The 27,095-nt window shown below is 37.0% G+C and overlaps 1 protein-coding gene across 1 annotated transcript; it reads left to right on the forward strand.

Moving 5' to 3' along the window:
* Window positions 1-1,386: 1,386 nt before the first annotated feature.
* Window positions 1,387-26,368, forward strand: LOC149838557 (auxin-responsive protein IAA4-like). Its single transcript, XM_090008270.1, has 6 exons — window positions 1,387-1,466; window positions 9,911-9,984; window positions 23,830-24,025; window positions 24,466-24,671; window positions 24,851-24,962; window positions 26,013-26,368. The coding sequence occupies exons 1-6, from the start codon at window positions 1,387-1,389 to the stop codon at window positions 26,065-26,067; spliced, it is 723 nt and encodes a 240-aa protein (XP_089864396.1). The 3' UTR covers window positions 26,068-26,368.
* The last annotated feature ends 727 nt before the right edge of the window (window positions 26,369-27,095 follow it).

The following is a 27,095-nucleotide window of genomic DNA, read 5'->3' on the forward strand; positions in this document are numbered from 1 at the left end:
GCGTGGTAGGAGCAACAGAATCAAAAGCCATATCACAGTGAAAACTTTTAGGGCTAAGGATGCCAATGGCAATCCACACATCACCATCACTGAAAGTAGATACCAATAGCTCCTACAACCACATCAATGGACAGTAATAGCAGGATTTCTCAGAGGGTTGGGTGATCGTCCCTTATAGCACAAGTACATGTTCAAATCGCTGAGAGCGTAGTGGCCACCGATGGCTGAACTGCCTATTCGTTAATGTTCAAATAACAAACGTAGTGGATGAGAGCATCCTATGTCCACATAGATGTTGGTTAAATACTCAAGAAATGGATGCGAGCATCCTATGCTCACTTGAAGCTAGAGTCCTTAAAAGATGAAATTTGTTTTTAGGAGAGTTAAACAACCGAATGTAGTGGGTAGTGGAGTAGTTATTGTTCCTATTTTTGTGTTGTTTTCCTTTTTAAATATATTTTATCTACGTTATAAATAATGAGGAGAAATGAGTTAAAAAAGTTTTCAACTCTTGCAATTTTTTTTTGGTTCTTCTGCGGTTTCTACTTTCTTGTTGTTGTTTCTATTATGTTCTATTGCAGAAATACCCTACAATTGTGGTATCAAAGCTAGGTTGCAGTCAAAGCTGGGCATTACAAATCGTAGTGAGCGAACATTGCTGAAGCAAGGAGTTCCTATAGACTCAGAGTTTGGAAAGATGATCTCTAAGTGAGATAAGACTGTAAACTGGTATGATAATGTGCCGATTTTGAATGGTGATAACTATAAATTTTAGAGTATTAAAATAAAGATATTTTTTATCTCACAAGACCTTTGAGAGTTGGTTGAGAATGGAAGATGTCGAAGGAACTAAGACAGTAGAAAAATTGGCATAAAAAATGGATGTAAAAGAAGCTCGAAGGAAGGATGCAAAGGCATTATTAGTATTATAGCACGTTGTGTTTGAGACCAATTTTCCAACAATTGCCGATGCTACAAAGTTAAAAGAAGCTTAGCTACTTTTGAAGCAAAAATTTCATGGGGATAAGAATATCATAATGATTAAACTTCAAACTTTATAAAGAGAGTCTGAAACATTTTCTATGAAAATTGATGAGTTTATTCAAAATTTCTTTTTTAGACTCTCCACTATTGTGAATCAAATAAAGACTTTCAGTGAGGTCATAAATGATCAAAAGGTAGTTAAAAAAGTCCAGAGGAGTCTCCCTTCTAAATTTGACCATATTGTTACTGTGATTGAAGAATCCAAGGACTTGTCTGTGTACTCTATTGATAAACTAATGGAATCTCTTTTAGTTCATGAACAATGTATAAATAGGTCATAAAAAAAAATATTGGAGTAGGCTTTTCAAACCAAAGTAGAAATTTTAAATGAAAAGAATAGCAATGGTGATCAAAGGAGTGAAGGAAAAGGTCGAGGACAAGGAGGTTTTAGAGGAACCACCTGTGGATGTGGTAGAGGTTGAGTAAGATTGTATGATACTTTAATTTCAAAAGAGTGATGCAACATAAAAAGGTAATCAAAATTAAAATTTTAGAGATAAACAATGTTACTTTTGTAAGAAGTTTGGTCATATTGAAGCCAAATGTTTTGAAAAAGCAAAGCAACAAGCGAATTTTACAGATAAAAATAAAAATTGGTTTCTTACATATATGAATGCTAATAGTTGCAAAAGTGAAGTGTGGTTTGTAGATAATGATTGCAGTAACCATATGACTAGTGATAGGAGTCTTTTCAAAAGCATTGATGAGACAATGAAACTAAATGTGTGGCTTAAGGACAATAATAAAGTGGATGTTAATGGCAAAAGAGAAGTTGCTATCAAAATAAAATCAGATATAGAATGATTCATCCAAGATGTGTACTATGTTCTTGATTTGGTCCATAATTTACTTAGTGTAGGGCAATTAGTTTAAAAAAGCTACACTCTTCTATTTGAAAATGATGTTTGTGAAATTAAAAGTAAGAATGGTGTGGTTCTTGCAAAAGTTAACATAGTCCAAAATAAAATATTTCTGCTTAAAAAAATCAAGATAGATGACTGTGCTTTTATAGCAAATGCTCATGATCAATCTAAGTTATGGCATATGAGGTATGAACATCTTCATTTTAATGATTTGAAACTTTTACATCAGAAAAATATGGTGTTTGGTCTACCAACCATTGATTGCACAAATGATGTATGTGAATGGTGAATTTATGGTAAACAACACCAACCATTATTCCCATTTGGAAGGCATGGAGAGCTAAGAAACCTCTTGAATTAGTTCATGCTGACATTTGTGGCATCGTGAAAACTTTTTTATTAAATACCAATAAATACTTTTTGCTTTTCACTGATGACTTCACTAGAATGAGTTGGGTATACTTTCTTACTCATAAATCTCATGCAATTGATAGATTTAAGGAGTTCAAGTCTCTTATGAAAAATGAAAGAAGAAAAACTATAAAAATACTATGCATAAATAGAGGGAGAGAATTTTTATCTGATGACTTTGGTTTATTTTGCAAAGATTGTGGTATTTGCAAGTAGTTTATAGTAAGAAAGACCTCACAACAAAACTGAGTGACTGAAAGGAAAAATCGTATAGTGGTGAAAATAGCACACAACATGTTGAGTGAAAAATACTTGCCTAACAAATTTTGGGTAGAAGCCATCAACACATCACTGCATATTATTAATATTTCTCCAACAAAGGCGGTTTAAAACAAAACTCTATACGAGGCTTGGTGGAATCAGAAACCAAATGCAAGTATGTTGAAAGTGTTTGAATGTATAGCATATGCCTTGATTGACTCTTCTGATAGAACCAAGTTAGATAAAAAGAGTAAAACATGTATCTTTGATGGCTATAATAGTGAGACTAAAGGGTATCGTTTTTATAATCCTACTACTAAAAAGTGGATCATAAGGCAGGATGTCATTTTTATAAGAAAGCTTGTTGGGAATGGGCTAAAGATGAAACTTTGAAGTTGCAACAAAATCAAACCATTTTAATATTAATGCAGCACCACCTTCAAAAGCATCAAGAATGAATGATGAATTTTCAAAAGACCAAATCATAGAAAATATTGAGTGTACGTTTGATGATAAAGCTCCTCCCAAATCCTTGGAAGATATCTATAAATGTGTTTTCACTTTTGTTGCAGTAGAACCATCATCACATGATGAAGCATGTACAAATAAAAACTAGATAGATGCAATGAGAGAAGAAATGGAGGTCATTGAAAATAATGATACATGCGAGCTTTCCAATTTGCCACCCGGAAAGAAATCAATTAGAGTAGAATGGGTCTATAGAGTAAAGTATGATGCTGATAAAAATATGAAAAAGTACAAAGCACAGAGTGCAAAAATATGGAATTGATTTAACTAAAACTTTTTCACTTGTTGCAAGATTTGAGACAGTTGAAATGGTTCTTACAATAGCCGCCCAACTTAAATGGAAGATTTTTCAATTTGATGTCAAATCTGCATTCTTAAATGGTTATTTAAATAAAGATGTGTATGTTGACCAACCACTTGGGTTTGTTGTTAAAGATAAAGAAGAAAAAGTTTATAAATTAAAAAAGGCCCTATATGGGCTAAAACAAGCCCCCTCGTACTTGGTATAGTCGCCTTGATAAATTTTTTTATCAAAATAATTTTCAAAGGAGTGATAGTGAACCTACACTCTATGTCAAGGTGAATGAGAAAGAGTTGCTTATAGCTAATGTTTATGTAGATGATATTATTTACACTGGTTTCTCCTCCAAACTTGTTGCAAAATTTAAAAATTGTATGATGAGAGAGTTTGAAATGCCGGATTTGGGGTGGTTGCATTGTTTTCTTAGCCTCCATGTTGTGTAAACTTATAAAGGAAGTTTTATCTCTCAAGAAAGGTATGCATTGGATCTTCTCAAAAAATTAAAAATGTTAAATTGCAAAGTTTGTATAACTCCTATAAATTCCAATGAAATTTTGAGTTTGGATGATGGAATGGCAAGAGAAAATGAAAGGTATTTTAGAAGCTTGGTTGGTAGATTGATGTATTTGATGCATACTCGGTCAGACATTGTGTTTTTAGTAAGCTTGATCTGAAGGTTTATGCATAATCCATTGGTGCAACAAAAATGATTCTTAGTTACATTTGGGCAACAACCAACTATGAAATTTTTTATAAGCATGTTGCTAATTTTAATTTTACTGGTTATACTAATAGTGATTGGGCATATTTTGTTGACGATCGAAAAAGCACATGCGGTTTTGTGTTTGGATTTGGTTTAGCATTGTGTCATGGTGTTTAAATAAGCAAAATTCAACAACCCTATCATCTTCGGAAGCAGAATATATTGTTGCTACAGCTGCTACTTGTCAAGCGATTTGGATGAGGCGTGTTCTGAAAGATCTGCATATAGAGCAGAAATTTCTAACTAAACTTTACTGTGATAATAAGCCTACTATTTTCATTGCAAAAAATCCTACTTTTCATGGTAGAACTAAGCATATTGAGGTTAAATATCATTTTATCAAAGATGCAATTGAAAAATGTGAAGTGGTGCTGAAGCAATGCTTTAAAAATGAACAAGTTGCTGATAGTTTCATAAAATCATTTTCATCCAAAAAATTTATGGTGTTCAGAGAGTCTGTAAGTATACAGGACACATTAAAGAGGAGAAATGTCGGTTAGTGTTCAAATAATGGATGTAGTGGATGAGAGCATCCTATGTTCACGTAGATGTTGGTTAAATGCTCGAGAAATGGATGTAGTTGTTAAGAGCATCCTATGCTCACATCAAGTTAGAGTGCTCAAAAGATGGAGTTTGTTTTTAGGGGAGTTAAACAACCGAATGTAGTGAGTTTTTGTGAGTGGGTAGTGGAGTAGTTATTGTTCCTATTTTTGTGTCATTTTCCTTTTTAAATATGATTTATTTACGTAATGAATGATGAGAAGAAATGAATTAAAAAAAGTTTTTATCTCTTGCAATTTTATTTTTTGGTTCTGCTATATTCTCTATTTTCTTGTTGTTGTTTCTGTTATGTTCTATTGCAGAAATACCCTACACTACCAATGGCAACCTTAAGGTATGGACTCTTCCTCATCTCAGTGCAATTAAATGAAGAACACTTGAAGATAGTCACTCGATGAGGTGCGTGGAGAGTTGTTGGCAGAACATCGGTGACAAATCGTTGGAAACCTGTAATCTCTATTAAGCTTGAAGTCAGCACGAGGGCCTTCTTGTGGATTCAGCTTTTGGAACTCTCATTCGAGTTATGGTCAAACGACATTTTCAGCGGTGTTTCTGAAGCCCTCAGAGGGGAGTACATCGGAGTGCACATGTACACGAGGTCGAAAGAAAGAAGGCAGTTCGCTCACGTCAAGGTTGAGGTTCCTCTAGACTTCCATCCCTCACCGGCCGTTGAAATTGAAATCGGTAAAGGGTGTTTCATTGAACAAGAAATCATACACGAGCACAACATCAAATATTGCTCAATTTGCGGTTCAATTTCTCATTCAGCTGAGAGATGTGGAGCTCGAAAGGTGGAGTCGATGGCAACGACGACAGAGATCAGCAAAGAGTGGACCCAAGTGAAAATCGCTCGGTGATATCGACGAAATACGAACAGTGCCTAGAGCCGTTCCCAAAACAACTTGCTTTTTAGATATCCTCTTAAACTATACCCAGTCCCCAATCTGAAACTCTCTATCCTTCTTATTCTTGTCATGAAGCTGCCATATTCTATTTTGGGCTCTCGCCAATTATTCTTCAAGAGACGAAAACGTTTATCTTTCATCCTCAATTGTCAGTCTACATATTAGAATAAAATGCTTTCTTTCTTATAAGATAGGGTTTAGATGGGGGCTGACCATAAATGACTTAATAGAGTGTTATTCATGTTGATGAGTGAAATGAAGTGTTATAGGATAATTCGGCCTAAGGTAGGTAGTTGGCCCATGACTTGAGATTCTCTCGGGTAAACAACTGAGGTATGTTTCGACGGTTCAATTTACTACTTTGGTTTGACCGTCGGTTTGGGGGGTGCCTAATCAAAAGATGATGGAAGCTCCCTCAACACTGCCCAAACGGAAGTGGCACCAATGGGCAGGAGGTGACCCTCAGAAAACTGCCATTTTGGCCAACCCCCCTCCTCAACGAGTTCTGATTCTAAACCGAATCCAACTGAAATCAGTCAATGTTTAACCAAAAAATGACATGTCAAGAAAATATTAAAATAATATTAGAAACATATTAAAAAACTATATTAAACCAATTTTAGTATTTGTTTAAGCGCTCGGTTTCGTATTGATTTTTTTGGCTGATTCGCAATGATACAGACAACATTGTTGAAAACACTTAACACTGGAGAATTTTATTGGCTTTGTTTGGATCCTTTCCTTCTTAGAAACTTGCTTTGGGTTGTTTGGCTGATGGTGGAGACTGTCTGAAAAAAAAAAATACAGAATGCTGTCCTGATGTATCCGTACATATGGTCCTTACACATGTGAGGGGACAGCCTTGGGTGTAAGCTGAGGCTCATATCAGAAACAGTGTCAGATGTCATTGTAAATGCAAATTCAGATTTGAAAAGTGATAAGGGATTGGATTAATTTGGACCTCATGAACTACTGTGGACTCATCGTATCCATTAGTTCAGGCTATATCTTGTCTGGGTTAGGCCCCTGGGGATCCGGTACGCACTTATGGGCTTATCTTTGGTATTGTGGATAGTACCATACAATACTATCTAGCAGCTCCTTTGAGTACTTTCTATATATTTTGCATCAACATTTTTTTTTTTTTTGAAAGTAGGCAGACCCCACCAGTCAGTATTCAACGTACCATTGGGGTTTGAACCTGCAACGTCCCACCACAAGGACAGCTCCTGCCAACCATGTTGCATCAACAAGCATCGATTAAAAAGATGTAAAATCAGCCCAGGTCGCCCAAGTGGCAGCAAACCTTAGGGGAATGTGCTGGCTCCTTCTTCTCAGGTTGGACTCTAACCGGGTGCCTTTAAGTGGTGAGCTCCATTAGGGCTTGGGTGTCGGTGAGTCCATCAGGGATTTATCTCGTAGGGGGTAGGGGTAGGCCGACTCAGTAATCAGAGAGGGTTCCTCATCATAAAAAAAAACTATGACTTTCAATGCACCTAAGTATCATTTAAAAAACAATTTTCATCAAAATAAATACATCAATTAAATGCGCCCCAAGGGGGGTTGGCGTAGTGGGGCGGGGCCTTGACTGCTAGACGGGTAGTCAAGGTTCGATTCCCATGGTCATCGCCCCTCTGTACAAGCCAACGCATAGCATAGGCCCCAAGAGCAAGGGTCCTAGCCTCAAAGTTTTATGCTGCAACGACCGTAGGTATGGCAAGCTGAGCCAGCACTAGCAAGTCTTCATGCCGGATGAGGCTTCTTAGGGTTATAAATCCAAAAGGAAAAAAAAAAAAGATCAAATGCATTTATTAGAGAATGGGGTACTAAAGATAAGACCATATATGATACTGTCCGAATCTATATTTTCTAGGAAAAGCCATAATTGTAGGCATTATTTTTTCAATCAGGCCCTATAGATACATTGCTACGATTGATTTGCATTAATCTTTGGGCCTTTTTCTTTTTCCTAATAAATAAGACATGATAAACACATTTTTAACGATCAAATTATAGATAAAACATGCACATATTGTTTTTTACTAGATAGCAAAAGATATACATACTTTTTAAGGTCAAAAATGCCAATTTCACTTTTATAACTTTTGTTACATTTTAAAAATTTTCACGTCCTTCTCTTTTGTCTCTAAGACAAGACCCATATTACACTTAATATTTACTATATATTTTCAAATACTGCTACTTTTAAGGGTGTTTTGATAATTTTAACCAGTGAAATGATGGCTAACTTAGAAGTAAAGTGCTTAAAGTTAGTTTAGGGAACAAAAGTGTAGAATTTTCAAATTTGTGAATAAAAGCAAAAGGGAAAAAAGAAACTGGCAATGACTATATTGATGGTACTGACTTTTGGCACCATTCTCTTTTTGATCCAGGCTAGAGAAACATGTCAAACATAGCCTATTTACTATTCAAAATATGTGAAATATGGCTACTTGATTTTTTTTTTCTTCATGGTTTTACATTTTTGTCATCTAAAAAATTAGATGTGTTGGTTGAACCACTTGTCAAAGTTGTCACTTGGAAAAATTAGGCGCCATATAAGTTGTCGCCTAGAAAAACCAAACACCTTAATTTTCAAACAACAAAAAGGCATAAGTGTGCAAGTAAACGAAAAATCAGCCATTTTTTGTTATGTTTTCTAACTTATCGTTAATAATGGTATTTCCAATAAAACTGTGGGCCATCAACGTAATTGCCCAAAAAAGAAAAACAAAAGCTCACAAGGGCTTTGCTCGTCTGGTAAGGGTGACTTGCTAATGTCACACATCACAAGTTCAAAACTCACGGTTGGTGTCCCATGTTGCAAGGTCCAAACTAGGTGTACTCTCCAATGGGCAAGGGAGACCTAGGGTTTTACCAACTAGAGGCCAGCCAATGACTGGGAATTGATGATGGAAGAGTTTTTCTCTTGGATTATCTAAAAACAAAAAAAAAAACAAAAGTTTGGCAAACATCAATAAAAGGCTAGTGGATGTTGGCAACTCTCCAACTCTAAACATCCATAAAAAGCTAATGGCCAGAAAAAACACAGGTGTCTAGGGGGGGGGGGGGGGGGGGGGGGAGAGGGATGAGAGAAAGAGACGGAGTTGGAGGGGGCGCCATTTATCACTTAGCTAAGTTTGGGCTCTCCACAGGTTTTGGTGCACACAAAACCTGGGTTTTGGGCTGAAAACCCAGTTAACTCCCAAAACCCATTTGAAAACTGGGTTTTGGGTGTCATCCATACAGTGCCTAAGATTTTTAGGTTGCTTAATTTTTTGGTTAGCCTTTGAGATATCTTTAGGAAAATAGGTTTTAGAAGAGCTGTTGCTTCTGCTATTAAGTATTTGCACCAACTTCCAACCCAGACATCAAAAAAGGAATAATTGATACAGGTAAGGATGGGCTTCCAATACTTCAAGGGGAACTTTCAGTAATAATGGACCTTGTATCCAATCAATAGGTGTCTGACTTGCCAAACAGATGCTTTCCTAACTGCTGGTGTACCAAGACAAGCTGCAAGATAACTTATTTTGTGGTTCAAACCTACCAATCAAGCCATGACACTGGACCCCCCACGCTTCCAACGGCAATTCTAATGTGTAGATCACCACAGCTACAGTGGTCCAATTGTGTGTGTGTGCACGTGCACGGGCCCACACAAGCATGTGCATGTTCATGTGCATGTGCATGTGCCATACTATGCTATCTTATTGAGAGAATAAATCAGGTAAAACAGCATTTTACAATACTAGTAAAATGCCAACACAAGACGTGACATCTATCCTGTTTGTATATCAAATCAATTCCACTCATCCTCAAAGTCATCCCTATCTTTATGCCCCTGATAAGGATTTGATTGTTGTAAGTTGTTTTGATCAAAACCGGACTTCATAGATGTGATCTACATCGTTCATTTAGTGATCAACATTTAAATCACCAAAATCCGACTTTTGTGTGTCAAGTACTTCTATTAATAACTGATAGAACCTGGTGAACCTTCTTTCTTGAGTCCAATTCGAGTTCTAAGTTGACTGCCTTAACTTCTGCCGACCTTGTTGCCTAGGAAAACTTTGTGACTGATTTCATTGAGCTTGGTTATGCAATGAGCCTGGCTGATTCTTGCTTTTACTAAACCTTTTGGGCTTGATCAGATTGATGTTATTGTTCGGGTCAAACCTCTTGGATCAATAGTCTTTGCCTCCACTACTACCCTTAACTGTCAATCCCTAATACATGCCTCTCTTTAAGTTAAACTTCATCCAAAAAGCAGCATCAATGAGTTCAACAAAGGATTTGTGCTTCTCGGCGGCCAGGAGAGGTTGGTTGAAGTTATTCATGATGCTGGTGTGCGCGTGAGACTCAGGTATTGGGTTATTTATTCGATGATAGACCTTCATTCAATGATTCATGAAGTTCTGATTATCATCATCTTCCTTTTGTAACTGAACCTCTCTGTTAACTTGCAAGGATACTCGGCCCAATTAACGAATGCCATGCATCCCCACCTTTCCCATACTCTGTCCAATGACTGAATTCATGGGATCGAGAGATTGGATAGAGTACCTTGCATGGTACCCGGCCCGATCATTGAATCTCCTCTCAATTTGGAGGGATAAAAGTTGAGCCAAATCACACTTCCGTTAATTTTAAAGGCATCATATTATAGTAATCCAATTTGAATGACTATTTTTCCACTAGTTTTTTCAAAAAACAACATTACTTTCGTCCCATGCAAACAACAATGAAGACAGTACCTTCCAATTACATCTCCATGAAAACATGCCTTTCATTTTATATGTTTTTAGTGCAATATTGAAAACTAATAAAAGACGGCCTCAAAGGAGATTTGAACCTGAGAGCCTGTGTCACAGGGATACTTCAATTTACGCCCGTGTTCTGCCCCTCATATGATAGAGCACTATATATGCCTTGGCAACCATTAGTGGGTAAGACCCATGTTTCCACCAAACCTTCAAACTGACATCCAGTCAATTGACTCAGTACATTGCTTGATGCATACATCTCAGATGAATGGCCGATGTGACCCTGCAACGGATCAGATTGCATCATCTCTTACGTGTCAAGCACGATAGCTTGCCACCTGTCCGTGCATGCCACATGCATAGATGGCCCCAAAATCGGATGATTCTCACCTTATATTGTTTTTTGTTCGTAATTTATGTGGGAAGTTATGATTCCGTGATCCCTAGTGTTACATGAGCATTTTCATGGGCCCCCGGCCCGTTACCTGGACCACCCAGCCTCTGAAATTGCACACGCTTCAATGTATTGTATTCATGTGACCTGTTTCAGCCATTAAATGCATACGGAGTCTCACTGCACTACCCTTTTCAGTATTAAACCAGAAAAGAGAAAAAAGCATCACAAGGTCGGTCGGTATCAGCCAGACAAAGAAACTGTTCTTCTGTTCTGTCGGTTATGATCTGGTGCAGGTCCGTGTCCTCTCTCTCTCTCTCTCTCTCCATATATATATATATATATATATATATATATATATATATATATATTAAAAGTGGTACCTGTCTATTACTTTTCTAGCCTATCAAGCATTTGAAGGGTTTTTTTTTTTTCTAAACTCTTACCACGATCTACATGCCTGAGGAATCGACTCTTGGATCATCTGATTCCAAAACGCAAGCTTTTATAAGATTTAAAATTCGACTATCTATAATTTTTAAAATATTTAATGCTGAAAAATCATATTTATTATTCAAAATAATATGATCCAAGTATCATTTACTAGCAAATCCACGATGCCAAACACATCTGCAGGGTCAGATTTGCCAAAAACAACCCCAAAACACACATTAGTTGATGGCAGGCTAAAAACGTGGTAGGCTGTTAACACACACACACACACACACACACACACACACACACATATATATATATATATATATATATATATATATATATATATATATATATATATATATATATATATATATATATATATATATATATATATAGAGAGAGAGAGAGAGAGAGAGAGAGAGAGAGAGAGTACATCAAATACCTTTCCACCATTAATCACACAAGATCAGCGGTGAAATTGTCATTTTTTAAAATGACCCTTTAGCACCCAAACCTTTAGCAACGGTCCTGACCAATGCTAAAGGTCAACACTTTAAAAAAAACAATACATGGACGTGTTGGGTGCATCCGACCTGCATGAGCGGGATGTGATCTATATGATTTGTTTAGTAAAAAATTTGTTTTGAAACATGTGATTATGACAAGTAATTAGGTTTTTAAAGGGGTCCAAAAATCAATGGACCACAATGTCACAAATTTTATAACTCAAAAGTTCACACTTTTACATCTAAAAAGCACGATCCAAGGCTTGATCCTTAGCAAACAAACCATGCTGAACATATCTATGTGGTTAGATTAAGTTGATGTAACTTGCACCTACGATTTAGTAGCAAGTATTTTCTCATTATATATATATATATATATATATATATATATATATAACATGCTTATACATCTTTTTTTTTTGCATAATTTAAAATTACAATATATGATCTCTATGCTTTATTTAGTAGAAAACATGCAAGTTTAGACATTTTTCATGCTTAGATATGCTTTTAGGTCAACAAAAAAAAGTTCATATTACACCAAAACTTCATTAACTAAAAAGCAAATTTTTTTATTAAATGGATTTGATCAAAACCATATTTTTTAGTGAATAAGCAATGATGAACATATACACAAGTTTAGACTAAGAAAAAAACATGCAAATACGTTTTTATATGGGTCTGGGATGATATGGGATATAAAAGGTCTAGACGCTACGTATTTGCGATCAGTGAGAGATGAGTTCATCAGCGAGGCATGAGGCCGATGCCAGTGGTGATGCTGCCAGCGAGGCACACAGTGAGGTCCCCTTCTTTGTTTCCCCCCTTCTTCATTCTTCTCCCTTCTTTTTCTTCGTTCTTCCCCCTTCTTTGTTCTCTCCTTTTTCTTTCCCCTTCTTTGTTCTCTCCTTTTTCTTTCCCTTTCGTTTTTCTTTTTCCCTCTTTTTTTTTCTTTATTCTTCTCTAATTTTTAGATTTTTTTTTCAGAAATTAGGTTTTTTATATTTTTTATTGATTAGAGTTTTTTTATTTTGATTTTCATTGATTAGGCATTTGAATCAAATTTCTTAAATTAAAACTTTTTTTTATTTTCTTTGATTAGGGTTCAAATTGGGGGGTTTTTTTATTTAATTTTATGGTTTATTTTTCTTATAGTTTATGATTTTTTGGTATATTTATGATTTTTTAAGGTTTTATGATTTAATAGGATTTGATAATTTGATTTTTATAGTTAATTTGATTTAATAAGATTTGATATTTTCATGATAAATTTTTCATAATTCGAGGCAAAAATCCAAGATTTTAGACCTACGTTCGTAATTGGATCCATATCCGAGGCAAAAATCTATTATAAACTTGTTAAAACATATAAAATGGTAGGCATATCAGGTTATATGTATAAAATAAAGTAATCCAACCCATTATTCATGTTTGTCTAATTTGACTGCACATCATCAACAAACAACGAACATTTGGAACACAATATCTGTAATATCACATGTTTTTTATACTTAGTTAAATTTTGAGATTTCTGAAATTTGGTTAAGTATTGTAGAAATATAAGAAAACCCTCGATATTGGGATGAGATAATTGAGTCTGGGTGTGGCTCAGGTCTCATTGACAAGACCAAAACGAGCCAATTAAAAGGAGATAAAAAGTTTTATTTTTAACCTTTAAAATCAAGCAAAATTTAGGTTAAATTCAAGCAAATTTCATAGGCAAAATGCAAATTATATACCGTTAGATGCGCCTCAAAATTTTGAGTTCAACAGTATTTTACTTTTTTGAATTTGGGCTACGATTGGCCCAAAAATCACATTTTTTCAAAAAAGGTTTGTTTTGATGGGACTAAGTTTATAATGGATCAGATGAGATTCGATCCATATAATCCAAATTAATATGGATCTAGACTCAATCCAAGACCCATATTAATTAGGATCTAACCTAGCTTAGGATCCAAATAGATTTTGAATATGAATTTGGATTTTGGATCCGGATCCAAATTTAAAATCTAGATCGAATAAAAATAAAAGTTAAATTCAATATATAGGTTTAAATTAAAAAAATTTAAAGCTAAAAAGACTCTCAGAGGGATAAGGCACCCTTTAAAAGTTTTTGGATATTTATTTATTAATAATTAATTAATAATTAATTAAATTAATATTAAATATTATTTAATTCTGAATTTTAGTAGTTGCCTAATAGTGGGGACTCTAGAAGAATCCATAATGGTTTAGAAGAAGAAAATAAGGTAAGAGAATAAAAGAAGAAGTAAGTAAATATGAAAAAAGAAAAGAGTTTGAAAAGTCAAATTAGAATTTTTAAAAAAATAAGGAAAGGGGTGTTGGAGATGGACTCCCACATGAGAAGTCCTATCTCCAGCCCATATTAGAAGGCCTTAGAAGGGGGGGGTGTCACCCTCTAGGGCATCTGATATAAAAACTTTAAAAAAAGAAGAAGAAAGAAAAGAAAAAAAGAAAAAAAGAGTTGAAAAGAGAGAGAAAGGAAGAAGGAGAAGAAGAAAAATGAGGATCTACCTTCTTCTATGATCATCCAACGTTCTCTCCAGCTTTTTTGAACTTTAAAACAAGGTACGGGTTTGTTCTTTTGATTCAAATAGAAAAAAAGAACCTAAATATGATTTAGGTAATGTTTTTTTATGGAAATCATGAATCTAGTTTTGTTTCCCATGTTTAAATTAGAGAAAATTGAAATATTCATGGTGGTTTATTTATATTTTAAATTTAGGATCTGATTTTGTAATAAAAGCATGTTTTAATTGAGGTTTATGTGTGTGTGTATATATATATATATATATATATATATATATGAAGTTGTTCATGTGAATCACAACCGCGGTTTGGGCCAGATTCGACCCAAACTGGGTCTACTACCGTATGGTATATATATATATATATATATATACATATATTTTGAGGAATGTGAGGGCTTTTGGATCAGTCCAGCCGATTGTAGATCGGATGGATAGATTTCTTAAAACCTGTATAAGCCCAGTCAACCCACTGTCGGTTGGGCAATTATATTCATTACTAAGCCCAGTCGGCTGGGCAGACTTGCAGTCAGAGTGAAGCCCAATTGACTATTGGTGGAGCAGGATCAAACAAAAAAAACTAATTTGTTTCACGCTTTTAATAATGCTAATAATCAGTTGGTGCACCACAAAGTGGTGTTGATTTCAGTTGTAGTGGGTAGTAGTATAAAGCTAAATTTGCATTACCATTTATGTCTGTACACTGTCATGAAATAACACTTGTTTATATGCAGAAATATTGTTGTTTATGTTTTGTGAAGTGTCATTAAAAGCTTATCTACGTGCACAAAAATTTATGGTTATTTCTTAAACTAACTACGTTGCAAACTGTCATTAAAAGTTATACATGTTTGCAAAAAAAATATTTTACTAATATTAGTCAACTTTTAAGTCCAATCGACTGTCAATAGTCGGGGTATATTGTCGTGGCTATGTACTTCGATAGTTTGACTTGTTGTTTTGATTACATAACAAAAATGGCTTGAAGTTATGCAAGCCATGACCAGTTAATATGCATGCCAAAGATCAGTTTTTTTATGTTGTTTGAAACTATCGATAACTTTTTATAACACAACTTGTCTTTGGCTGCATACTTAACTTTTACAATGGCTACCTTGAGGTTGTTATTGTTGCCTTTATGTCATAACTGTATTTGATGTTGTTAGCTTGGTCAAAATGTTGTTAAGATTGTTTGTGACCAGCTGGTTTATTATCGAGCTTGTAACTGACCCCTGTGAGGGTCGTGGGCAAGCTGCTCATACTCGGTTTGCCTATGATACGACTGTCATAGCATTGTTTGATGTTGTCATATGGGATGACATCGAACACACCCTGAAATTTAAACTTTTATCTATGCTAACACTATGTTAGAAGAATTTTTTGCATGTTATCACGAGTAGGTTGAATATTTATTTATTCTTGTGGTTGTCATTTGACCTGTTATGATGCTGCTAAATGTGGTGTATTTATGAGTTTTGTGGGCAGTTGTGAGGCAGACCAAGGCTGCATTGTGCAACATTGCCTGCTGCCAACACTATTGGGCTTCATGCTTATACATGAGAAACATGCTGCCAAAAGTATACTAATGCTATCCTATGTGTGGGTAGCTTAGCTTTGACTCGGTAATTGTGTTAGTAACTCGTGCATGCTCGTATTGGCAAAGATGTCTTTTGTTATGTGTGCTCATAAAAACTAAAATATCATATTGGCATAAATGTGCATATCATGAATATGTGAATTCTGAAGTTAGTGGAATATTGCATCAACATGATCACATGCATGTTTGCATATTTTTCATAAGATGAATCATGAAAGCAAGATGAATGTTGCAAGCAAGTGTTTATATGCATATGCAGAATGGGTATACATGTACATTCTCATTATGGTTGCATGAATGAGCATCTGTGAGCATGATGAATGATTTCATATGTGCATGCTCATTGTGGTTTTGCATAAGGTGTATCAGTGGTCAAAAGTGAACTATTGTAGGCTGTGTGGGCCACGAGTAGGTGATGCATCACAAAAATCAATTGGATATTTATTGAATTTTGAATTAATTGCATTGTTTCATATTGTAATGGGTTGAGGTCCTGTGAGGTACTTTGCATGCTGAATTGCAAAACAAATATTATTGTTAGGTTTTGCATGTTGATTAGAAAAATGAATGTTGAGAAATAAATCTTTCTTTTAATAAAAAGATAAAAAGAGAAAACATTTTAATTAATGCTTCTTCTTGGATATCTCTTCTATAATGTAGAAATTTTGGAGAAACATGAGGATACTAAAACTCTGTGTGTGATTGTGGCCCTAAACCTAACTAGGTAGTTCACCTCCTGACCACGGTTTTAGAGAAATTATGTCACTTTGCCTAGAGGTGGTATATAGATACAACTGTTATTGATATATCAAGAAAGTGACATTAGTGGATATTGATTTTTCTGATGTTTCAATATTAGATGTTGATTTCTAATATTCTAATGCATGATGTTGATTCTTAATATCGGTCGAGGGCAAAGTGTGAAATTCAGTAATAAAATATAAATTATGTATTAAGCTATAACTGAGAACCTAACTTGAATTCAAGAATTTGTTGTGCCCATTTTTTAGTATTCGTAGGTTTTAATAAAAGGTAAAATTAAAATTATGTACATTTAATAGGGACATGCATACAAAAGAAAAACTTTGATAAAAGACAATAAGTTACGCATGCAAGTGCATTGATATCATGCATATTTCTGTTCTGCATTAGACCATGCATATGTATCTGTTCTTTTGATTATGATATATTATGTTGCATGATAGTTATTCTCTAATGCATGAATGATTATTGAAATGATCAAATTGTAGTTGTTATTTTTTTTTAAATATTACATAAATTTGATTTATAATTTTCTTACTTATTTGATTCATTAGAAGAATTCGTATGCAAAATATATGATTCTAACATCATATATTTTATGTTTTTCATAGCTTTCTGATACCAAGTGATGAGACATACTGCTATAGAGAGCTACGAGGGCGGCGTGACTACTTGACATTCTACTTTGGGACATAATGACTCTATATTTTGCTTTACTTGCCATTTCTTTATTTATTGTTCTGAAACTTTATTGATTGATTAATAAAGTTATTTTGGTTTAGATAATGGTGGTTTAAGATCCCTTGTGACTATGGATGTATTGCGACTGTAAGGTCTCTCAGTTTGTTTCCCCAATTGTTTAAAAAAAAACACTTTTCCACGGGTATGAGTTGAAGTTGTTACAACATCTGTGTACGATCAAAACAAATGTTAGACTTCGTACAGTTGTTGCAGAACAAACAGAATGAGTATTATGTTTATTTTGTTTGTGTGTTTCGTCCAATCTTGTACAATTCATCAAATACGCCCTGAGAGCTGGGTTGTTAGAGACACCACTCGGCAAAGAAGTTCATCATAAAAAAATATTATTAAAAATATTAAAATACTGTTTGTACGTATCTGCATGCCCACTCGTGTAAACAGGGACACACACCCAAAATGGCATGTCCATGTGGCATGGCAACACAAGGTTAAAACTGGGTGTACTCGGCCGGTGATGGGGGGCCTTCCCTTAGCTAAAAAATAATAACAATTACTGCCTTGAGCTGTATGAGGGAACCTTTATTTCCTAATGAAGCATTACATATTTCAACATAACGGTAAACCAATACATTTTAGACATAATCATATATATATATATAAACCAGATGAAAATGTAGGGTATGTGTGCGTGGATATTTTAGGTGAGAATTCTGAGCAATAAGAATACTTGTAGGATCGACGTTTCACTTGTTAATTTGGCTGTGAGACAGGTTTAGGGTTTTCAATGGCATTTGGAGTTACCGAACAATTCTTCTGACCTAATTTTTTTTTTCTTTTTTGGAAGGAACCTGTAATCCGGATTTCTAAGAACCCTCACTATTGGCAATTTCTTCTTACAACAGATTTTCCTCTTAGCCAAAGTACACACCCACAATGTTTATCATACAAGACCTATTGTGCTAATAAGAACTGCTTCATAACAGGCTTATCCCTTGACACTTTCAGTTCAAGATTCTTTTATACATGAGCTTCAGACAGCTCACTGAGTCCTAATATCCCTGCAAACACTTTGTTTATATATATATATATATATACACACACACACACACACTCTCATCAAACATTAAGAATGGCTTGGACGTAGATTGGCAGCAAAGTAAACACGACTTGGACTCATTGATCTGTTTGGATTCCTTAATTATTATTTGGATTTTTTTATTTGAACATTTAATTATATTCATTTGTTAAAATTTTCAGCACAAATTAGATTCATATTTTACAATTATGGTTTTTGGATTTTTTCTAAAGTACTTTGAAGAGGTTGGGGATTGATTATTAGTATAGTTATGTTTTAGTTTATTTTGTTTTTAGTTTTAGTAAAATGATGTTTAATCCTAAATTAGAGTATGTTAGATTGTAGATCATAACATGAATCTAGGTGATCCCCCTTTCCTTTTGCATTAGGCATCAACTCTGTGGTCCAATGCTGCACCTGAACAAGACATGTTGATGTCAAGGATTGAATGCACTTAATTATGAAATGAAACTGGTGATGCCGACAGGCGGTGGCGGAACCTGCAATCGTGCACACGGGCTTAGCAAATGGCCTGTGCTTAAAAACTCTTAGGGTAACCGCACAACTTGCCTAGCCATGTGCCTTTCACATGAATTTCACATGACCCCCCCTCTCTCACTGTACTTGGAGACAACAATACAAACACAAGCTAGCTTTCTTGATGTTGCTCTTGCCTACATGCTCGTGTGGTAGATGTCTTGCATTAAGAGAGTCATCGTTGGTATGGTCAAGACTCAGTACGGAAAGGAACTTTGCACACGAGAAGATTTTGGTGCCCAGCATGCACTTTTATATCCATCAATGGCATTCACAATTTATAAGATTTGATATGCACATGCATGTACGATGCGTAGAGTAATATCCATCAATGGCATTCCATCCCTCCTCTTGGAATAGTAGTATCCAGAACACCTAAGACAAAACTAAGCAAAAAAGCGAGAGAAATGCTTGGGACAAAAAAGTTTATTTGTTCAAGACACCTCTGCTCCTAGCCAGCAATGCCCAAATAGGACTGTTCTAGCAATCAAATATTCAAATGAGCAGCCCTACTGGGACATTAATAAAATAAGTCATGAAATTCGGATCGGATCTTGAGGCCTTGTGATAAAGTGAAAGTTCAAAGCAAGTGGTTATGTGTAAATCACCACTTCTCTGGTGTCCCAAGTGGCCATTTGGGTAGAGGGTGGTTGTCAAACCCTTGAACCTGAAAAAGGGGGTGGAAAAAAAAAGGAAACCCTAACCAATAAAACCCATGAACTCAATTTGATAGCCCAACAATGGATCCAAACTCAACCCATTCGACTGAGTTAGGATCAGAACCAAAAACCCTAATCTAAAGTAGTCTGGGTCGGCTTGACCCGATGAATCGTCCAACCAATCTCCCAAAGTCCCACCTCTACTTTGTTTATCTTTGGAGCTGCCCCTAGGTAAGAATTTTAACTACAATAATGGCTTGTTTGGAATCTGTAGCTGGGATGGGCATTTATGAAGTTTATGCATTTGAAGAAATGGCAGCTGCCAAATCCATGATTTAGTGTAAATACAAAGGAGAAAGGGCCTCACTTCCCATCCCAAATGCATAAACCCTCATCTCAGCGTGAGAATCCAAACAGGACCACCAAGGTAGTTTGACCAAGATTTTACCTCAGGACCACCAAATGCATAAATGCCCATCCCATCGCGGAGAGATTCCAAACAGGCCCTAAGTTTTTTATGGTGGTTGTCAAGGTGTGTTGAGATGAAGGTGCCGGATCAAACCCTGCTGGCGCGCGCACAGGTATGTCCGTAGCTTTCAAAGGTGGGCCAAGTAAGATAGGGTGATAGTGGGCCCCACATGGGGTTGGGTCCATTAAGTGGCCAGATTTTCTGCGAGGGTTCTTCGTCATAAAAAAAATACTGTGATTGTGAATGTTTGCATATATTTGTAATGTAGACATTGGTTAAAGTTGCATGAATCTTACTATTGTATGAATTTTTTTCATTTCATTCTTGAAATTATCTCTGCATTATCTGCGATTTCTGTTTCATCAGTATACGAGGACAAGGAAGTTGAGGTGATTTTGGCTTGCTTAATTTGTTTAATTAAGCAAATGCAAAATGTATGTCTTTGTTCACTATATTAGTTTCCACCTGTAGTGAACAATTAGTTAATTACTTCTAGTTTTATCCCATGTCAGAACTGGTTTCTTTTCTCAAAAGAACTCAGAAAATCAGTCTGAATCGGATCGAATCAATCAAACTGTTTTTGTAAAAAATTAATAAAAAATTTGAGCAAATTTTATCTAAAATAAGGAAAATGCCAAAATGAAGTAAATGATGACTTATAGGTAACATTCAATCAAATTCTAAAATATGCATTCAAAGCTTAAACAATATATTAACAAACAAATATCATAATTATCACAAAAATAGAAAAAAAAACAAAAACAATTTAAACCGATTGTCAAATTGAATTGGGGAGGCTCCCATCAGTTCGAATTGGTCGATTCAAACCGGTTCTGATAACGCTGGTATTTGTCCTTAGTATTAGTTAGGCAACAAGTAAAACGAGTTACACACACACACACGAGACAATCACACGATAGCTTGGATTTTTAATGTGGTTCAGATCAGGGTGATCCCACGTCCACAGTATCCCTCACCTCAAGACTCAGGTCGGTGAGGGTTCTCTTTATTAATATTTATAGCTTCACATACAAGGCTGGCCGTGTGGCCTTGATGATCTTGATAATGTATAGGAGTCCATATGGGACGTGTTGAGTGCTAATTGAGATGAGTCCTTGTTAGACATCACTTGAGATTAGGGATGGCAGTGGACCGGGTGGGGGATAGGGACTCCACCCCCGCCCCGTTTCAAAATCCGAACCTCCATCCCCGCACAGGGATGGATTTCAACCTCCGCCCCCCGCCTCCATCCTCGTTTCATGTCCTCCATCCCTGGTCCAAACGGGGGCGAGGCGGGGCGGGCCCCCGTTTCCCCTTAGTCTATAGTCATCCCTTAAAGGATTGGGGACGGGACGGGGCGGGGCGGGGCTAGGCGGGGATTGAGACGGGAACGGGGAAAAGCCTAAGTCCATCCCCGCACGGGGATCGATTTTAACCTTCATCCCCTCCTCCATCCCGGTTTCATGCCCTTCATCCCTCGATCCAAACGGGGCGAGGCGGGGTGGAGCCCAGTTGTCCCCCGGTCCACTGCCATCCCTACTTGAGATAAGGTAGATCACGTGGAGTCCTTGTCTACAATGGACTCTTTATGTAATCCATTCATTGTGTAGGCATAGTATGCAAGGACTCTTGATAGTTGCAGGTCATTGGTAGCAGATTTGGACTTTGCTTCTTTGAGTCCTTAATTGTATGCTCCTTATCTGAAGTCTGTATGGTACCCGGTCTGAATTCGGACTCAATAACCGAATCGGGTACTCTAACAGAATATTGGAAGATAGTGGACACTGTCCACCCTTGGCTATCAACAATGTGCCATCGTACCGCCCCCATGTAAGATCCAGGTTTGACTACTTCACAAGGTAATGATTTTTTTGTGTTTTTTGCTGCTTGTGTTTGCACACATTAGCAGTTTTCTGTGTTTTGTGTCGCCGGAATTTTTTTTTTTTTTTACGAAGAAAGCTGGTGCTAGGCAGACACTCACCTGTTATACAACTCATACCATTGGGTTTTGAACTTGCAACGTCCCAACACAAGGTGACGTACACTAACTGCTCCTACCAAACAAGTGGAGCCCTGCCCGAATACTTTGTAAAGTTCTCAGCCTCCTCTCTTACCTAGGGATGGCAGTGGACCGGGGCGGGGGCGGGGGACAAGGTCTCCACCCCTGTCCCGTCTCAAAATCCTACCCTCCATCCCTGCCTCCATCTCCACGTTTTTTATTTAACTTTCATCCCCTCCTCCATACCTGTTTTTTGTCCTTCATCCCTGGTCCAAACGGGGCGAGGTAGGGTGGGGCCCCATTTTCCCTCGGTCTACTGCAATCTCTAAAGAAGGATCAGGAATGGGGCGAGGTGGGGATCGAAGAGGGGACAAAAAGGGGTGGGGGGAAGCGTAAGTCCATCCCCGGCTCCATCCTGGCACGGGTTTTGATTTTAATCTCCATCCCCGTTTCATGTCCTCTAATCCCAGTCCAAACAAAGCGAGGCGGGGCGGGGCCCCGCTTTCACCCGATCCACTGCCATCCTTACTCTTACCTAAGTTTGGGTTGAGGGTGGTAGTTATTAATTAAGGGCATTGCTGACAATGAAGCATGACTTACAGCCCTGATTCCATATGAAATAGATTTTTATCCATTTTTGTAGCCCAGTCCAGTCCTAGCCCAGCCTTGACTGCCGCAAATAGTTTGATTTGTCCTTATGAAATAGATTTTTATTAATAATTGTAGCCATTTTTTATTTTATCTCAAATTTTTTTTTTTCGGGGGCGCTGCCCCCAACCCCCCCGACTATCGCACAAATATTTTTTTTTTTGCTACACCCCTGTTTGCCCCCCCCCCCCCCCCACATGAATCCTAGCTACGCCCCTGGTTGGGACGTTGCAAGTTCGAACCCCAAATGTATGGTGGTATAACTGGTAGGTGTCTGCCTGACCCCAGCTTTCTCTGTTGAAAAAAAAAATCAAAATATCGATATATATTCCGAATATGATCTGTTTCTCCTTCACCCGACCACTGCACTGCTATTCACCCTACGGACGTCGATTTCACGGGTTGGGCCTGAGGAAGAGTTTGCAAGACAATAAGGAACTTAAATAGAGCACACCACGGCTGACCCACTAGCTAGTTCACCTTACTTTAGAAAACCAGCCTCCCCAGGTCCCTTTCAACCCATGCCGACCATACAACCCTAGTCTTCTTCTTGTTGACTAACTTTACAAGTGGGTGAAATATTGGTTCATGAAAGGACCCACTTGGCCAATGCTGAAATAGATTAGGTCGGCTAAAAGCCCAGCAAACGTGCTTAGACCACCTAGGTCGGTCCAAGACTAGAGCCTTATGTTTGACATTAGGGCTATTGCTGTCTCATATCCACCGCTCATCCTTAACCCCTTTGCCCCCCCCCCCCTCCTCTAAATTCTCCCCCTCACCACCCTCTTCTTCTTTCCTAATCATCATCTTCTTCTTGTGTTCTTCCTATCATCTTCTTCTTCTTGTGTTCTTCTCTTTCTGGAAAATGGAGCTCGAACTTGGCCTTGGTCTTCCTAATAATATCAACTTTGGTATTGCTTCTCCTGTTGCTTTTTTTATTAATTATAATCTGAAGAAACTGCATCCTGCACGAAGATCTGGTCATGCTGGCTCAGCCTGCCATGCCTACAGTCATGGTGTTGTGTGTCGGCTTGGGCAGAGGGGAGATTCTGGTTCTTGATTTTTATGTTTTGTTTTTATTTTTTTAGGTGCTAGGAAGCCGACTGATTCTGATTGTTGTAAGGAGAGCCTGCTTGATCTTAATTGTACCAGAGAAATCGAGAATTTAAGCAATAGTTTTCCTGGCAAAAGAAACTCCCATGAAGTGTTTGATGCAGTGCTGAATTCAGAAGCTAAGACATTACCTTTCATGTGTGATGACAGTTCCACCAAGAGTTCCTTAAGGTCAGAGTGAAACTTTGCAAGAAAATAAATTTCTTTAGTTTTATCATATTAAGACATCTAAATTTCGTCGATTTTTGAATTGCCCACAAGGGCTCCGCTAATCTAGTAGGGGAGACTTGTGAATGTCACCACCAAGTTGACAAGACGTCACAACTTCAAAACCCACAGGTGGACTTCCTTGCTGTAAGGTCAAAGCTGGGTGTACTTCCCAGTGGGCAGGGGGCCTCCAGGGTTTTACCAACCGGAGGCCAGCCAATGTACAGTCGATGATGAAAGGAGTGTCTCCTTTATACAATAGGAAAATTGTTTATATATGGGAATTCAGAAATCGACAACTTTCAGGTTTAATTTACTTGACAAAATCTTCAATTCAATTGTCTACATCGAAATGAATGGGAGTATGAATAAAACCGTTAATTGTGGAGTTTTATTGGTTACAGAAACCAGATTGTGGGATGGCCGCCCGTCAGATCATGCATGAATCCTTCACCACCGAACTGCAACTGTGATCAATCAGTTCGACAGGAGACGCCTTTGTATGTAAAGGTTAACATGGAAGGCTTGGCAATTGGTAGGAAGGTGGACCTGAACATGCACGAGGGCTACCAGACACTTATCAACACCTTGGCAAACATGTTCGAAAAAGGTGCGCGCTATTCTTGTGTGTTGCTACACGTGCAGTGATTTTCTGTGCTTTTTTTTGGCCTGAGTACTTCACAAAATACACGGGCCCCATCATTGGATCTGCTCCGGTGTGTGTAATGGATGGAAAAATTCACACCATGTTTTTCAGAAGCTGACCAACATCCTTCCAAATGTTTGCAGACCGGAAAAGCATAAGTCTGTTGAAGGATGGTGCCAGTGGGCGGTATGGTTACGCTCTCACCTACCAAGACAAAGAGGGAGGCTGGATGCCTGTGGTTGACGTTCCATGGCAGTACGTAAACAAAAATTGTTCCAAAACTTTGGCGTTCACATGCTTCTTCTTTTTTTGAGATATATATATATACTTTTCCACAAATACATACATTGTTTACAATACGCTGTTTGAGACAGCTGAATCCGAATAATAAGCAGTCATTTGAAGCGTCATTCGAAGTCCTTCCTAAAACTGTTAAGACATGAGCATGCTAGACAAACTCATCCGAGAGCATGACTTTGCCCTCATTTTTCCTCCGCCTTAGCATCTTCCATTCTCTTCACTCTTAGGAGATTCTGACCTGTAATGGTTTCATTCATGGAGCTGAGTCACAGACACACACAATGGCCTAAGCCACAATGGAATGTTGCAAAAGAAAAAAAAATGAAGTTCTAAATGGTGGTTTTGATGAGGGGGGTCTAGTTTATGAGCTGGGGTTAATTAGGTGATCGGGCCATGTCAGGTTCAGCGATTTTCTGTGTTTTGTGTGGTCCGAGTCCTTGGTATACTTAGGCCCCATTGCTAGATCTGCTCCACAAGTTTGGGAACGTGAACTTCATAATTTAAGACATATCTTGTGATTTTAGAAATATTTCTGTAAAAAATGAGCCAAAGTTGATGAAAGGTGCCGCTATGATGTACCCTATCGCTTTCATCAGTCGGCCCCCAGAAGGCATGGGAGTCGATGAATTACCGGGGTTTATTTTGTAGGGAGGCAAACGCAAAGTGACCCACGTCCCTAAGAAGGTTTCTCATCATCAAACATTAGGAAAAAAAACAAAATGACAACCGGCAAAAGTTGGCATATTTCTTTAAGATGAAGCCTCTAATGGGCAGATGTGTTCAGCATGGTTAATTTGCTAAGAATCAACCCTTTAGTTGATTCATTTGCGGCCATCAATTTTTGAGTTTATATTGTTGGTGACCAAGTTCATGAACTATATATAGTGATATTAACACTGTATGTAGGAATTGGTGAACTAGTTTCGCGAATTTTGTGAATTTTACAATTTTGAATGATGCCCATCTTCCATTATTGGTTTGTTAACATTAATGATTTGTTTGCAGTGCTTTTGTACGCTCGGCAAAACGTTTGAAGATACGAAGGATCAGTTTATTATAAAAAAGGTGTACTGATCGAATACATGAGAACTTGCATCGGCTGTTTGGCGGTGAACTGGTGATGGAGACAATAAACTTATTAGAGCATGTATACGGGCAGTGCATCGGTGCTGCATGTATCTGTGGGTATTGTATCTGTAAACCCTGTGAATAAATTGTGGTGATGGGTTCTTCATTTTAGACATATTATGCCACTCCAAGCAACACATGTATGAGAGTAAATGACAAGCTTTCTGATCTTTTTTTTTCTCAGAGATGAAAAGGGTATTTGTCTACGACATAGTAGAAATCTCTCTTCTTAATTGATCTTTATTTATTATTGAAGTGAAGAAAAGATTCCATTATATATATAGAGAGTGAGATGAGTAGCTCCTAAACATTTTATGTCCTAAACCATCCTAAATACTTCTGCAAAACATAGTTGTGCGTGTTTTTTACTTAATCCTAACCTGTGGATGTATTCATCATTGCGTATTCACTAAACACGATGCTTTGGATCGAACCTATATATATATATATATATATATATATATATATATATATATATATATATATATATATATATATATATATATATATATATATATATGCACACCATATTGTACCTAAAATCTAGTTGGGATCTTACAATGCAAGTTATTTTGACTCAATCTAGCCTATTCATGCACTTTCAAGTATATCGGAATGTGTGGATGTGTACGTAACAACATCGTCCAAGTCTTGTTTTTCATCAAACAATTTGGATGTGAAAAAGCCTTTTGTTGATAACCATGTTTAGGTACAATCTGGAATGTTCATTAATTGTCTTTCTTTAAAATATATTTCAATATTTAAGTTTATTGGTTCAAAATGAAGCATGATAAATCCATCCCTGGAGTTATTACTAAAACTAAAATGATGTCACCCAAAAACAACAAAAAAAGACCAATCTGTGAACTAATACCAAATTTGTGGTGTGTACACATCCACACGAAAGACTTAAACCATCCAATGAATTTTGATTTTTGTGAACTAAGCAGCAGTGATGAC

The sequence above is a fragment of the Nuphar pumila genome, chromosome 5 (assembly GCF_984573655.1).
Source record: "Nuphar pumila chromosome 5, dmNupPumi1.hap1.1, whole genome shotgun sequence".
Lineage (NCBI taxonomy): Eukaryota > Viridiplantae > Streptophyta > Magnoliopsida > Nymphaeales > Nymphaeaceae > Nuphar > Nuphar pumila.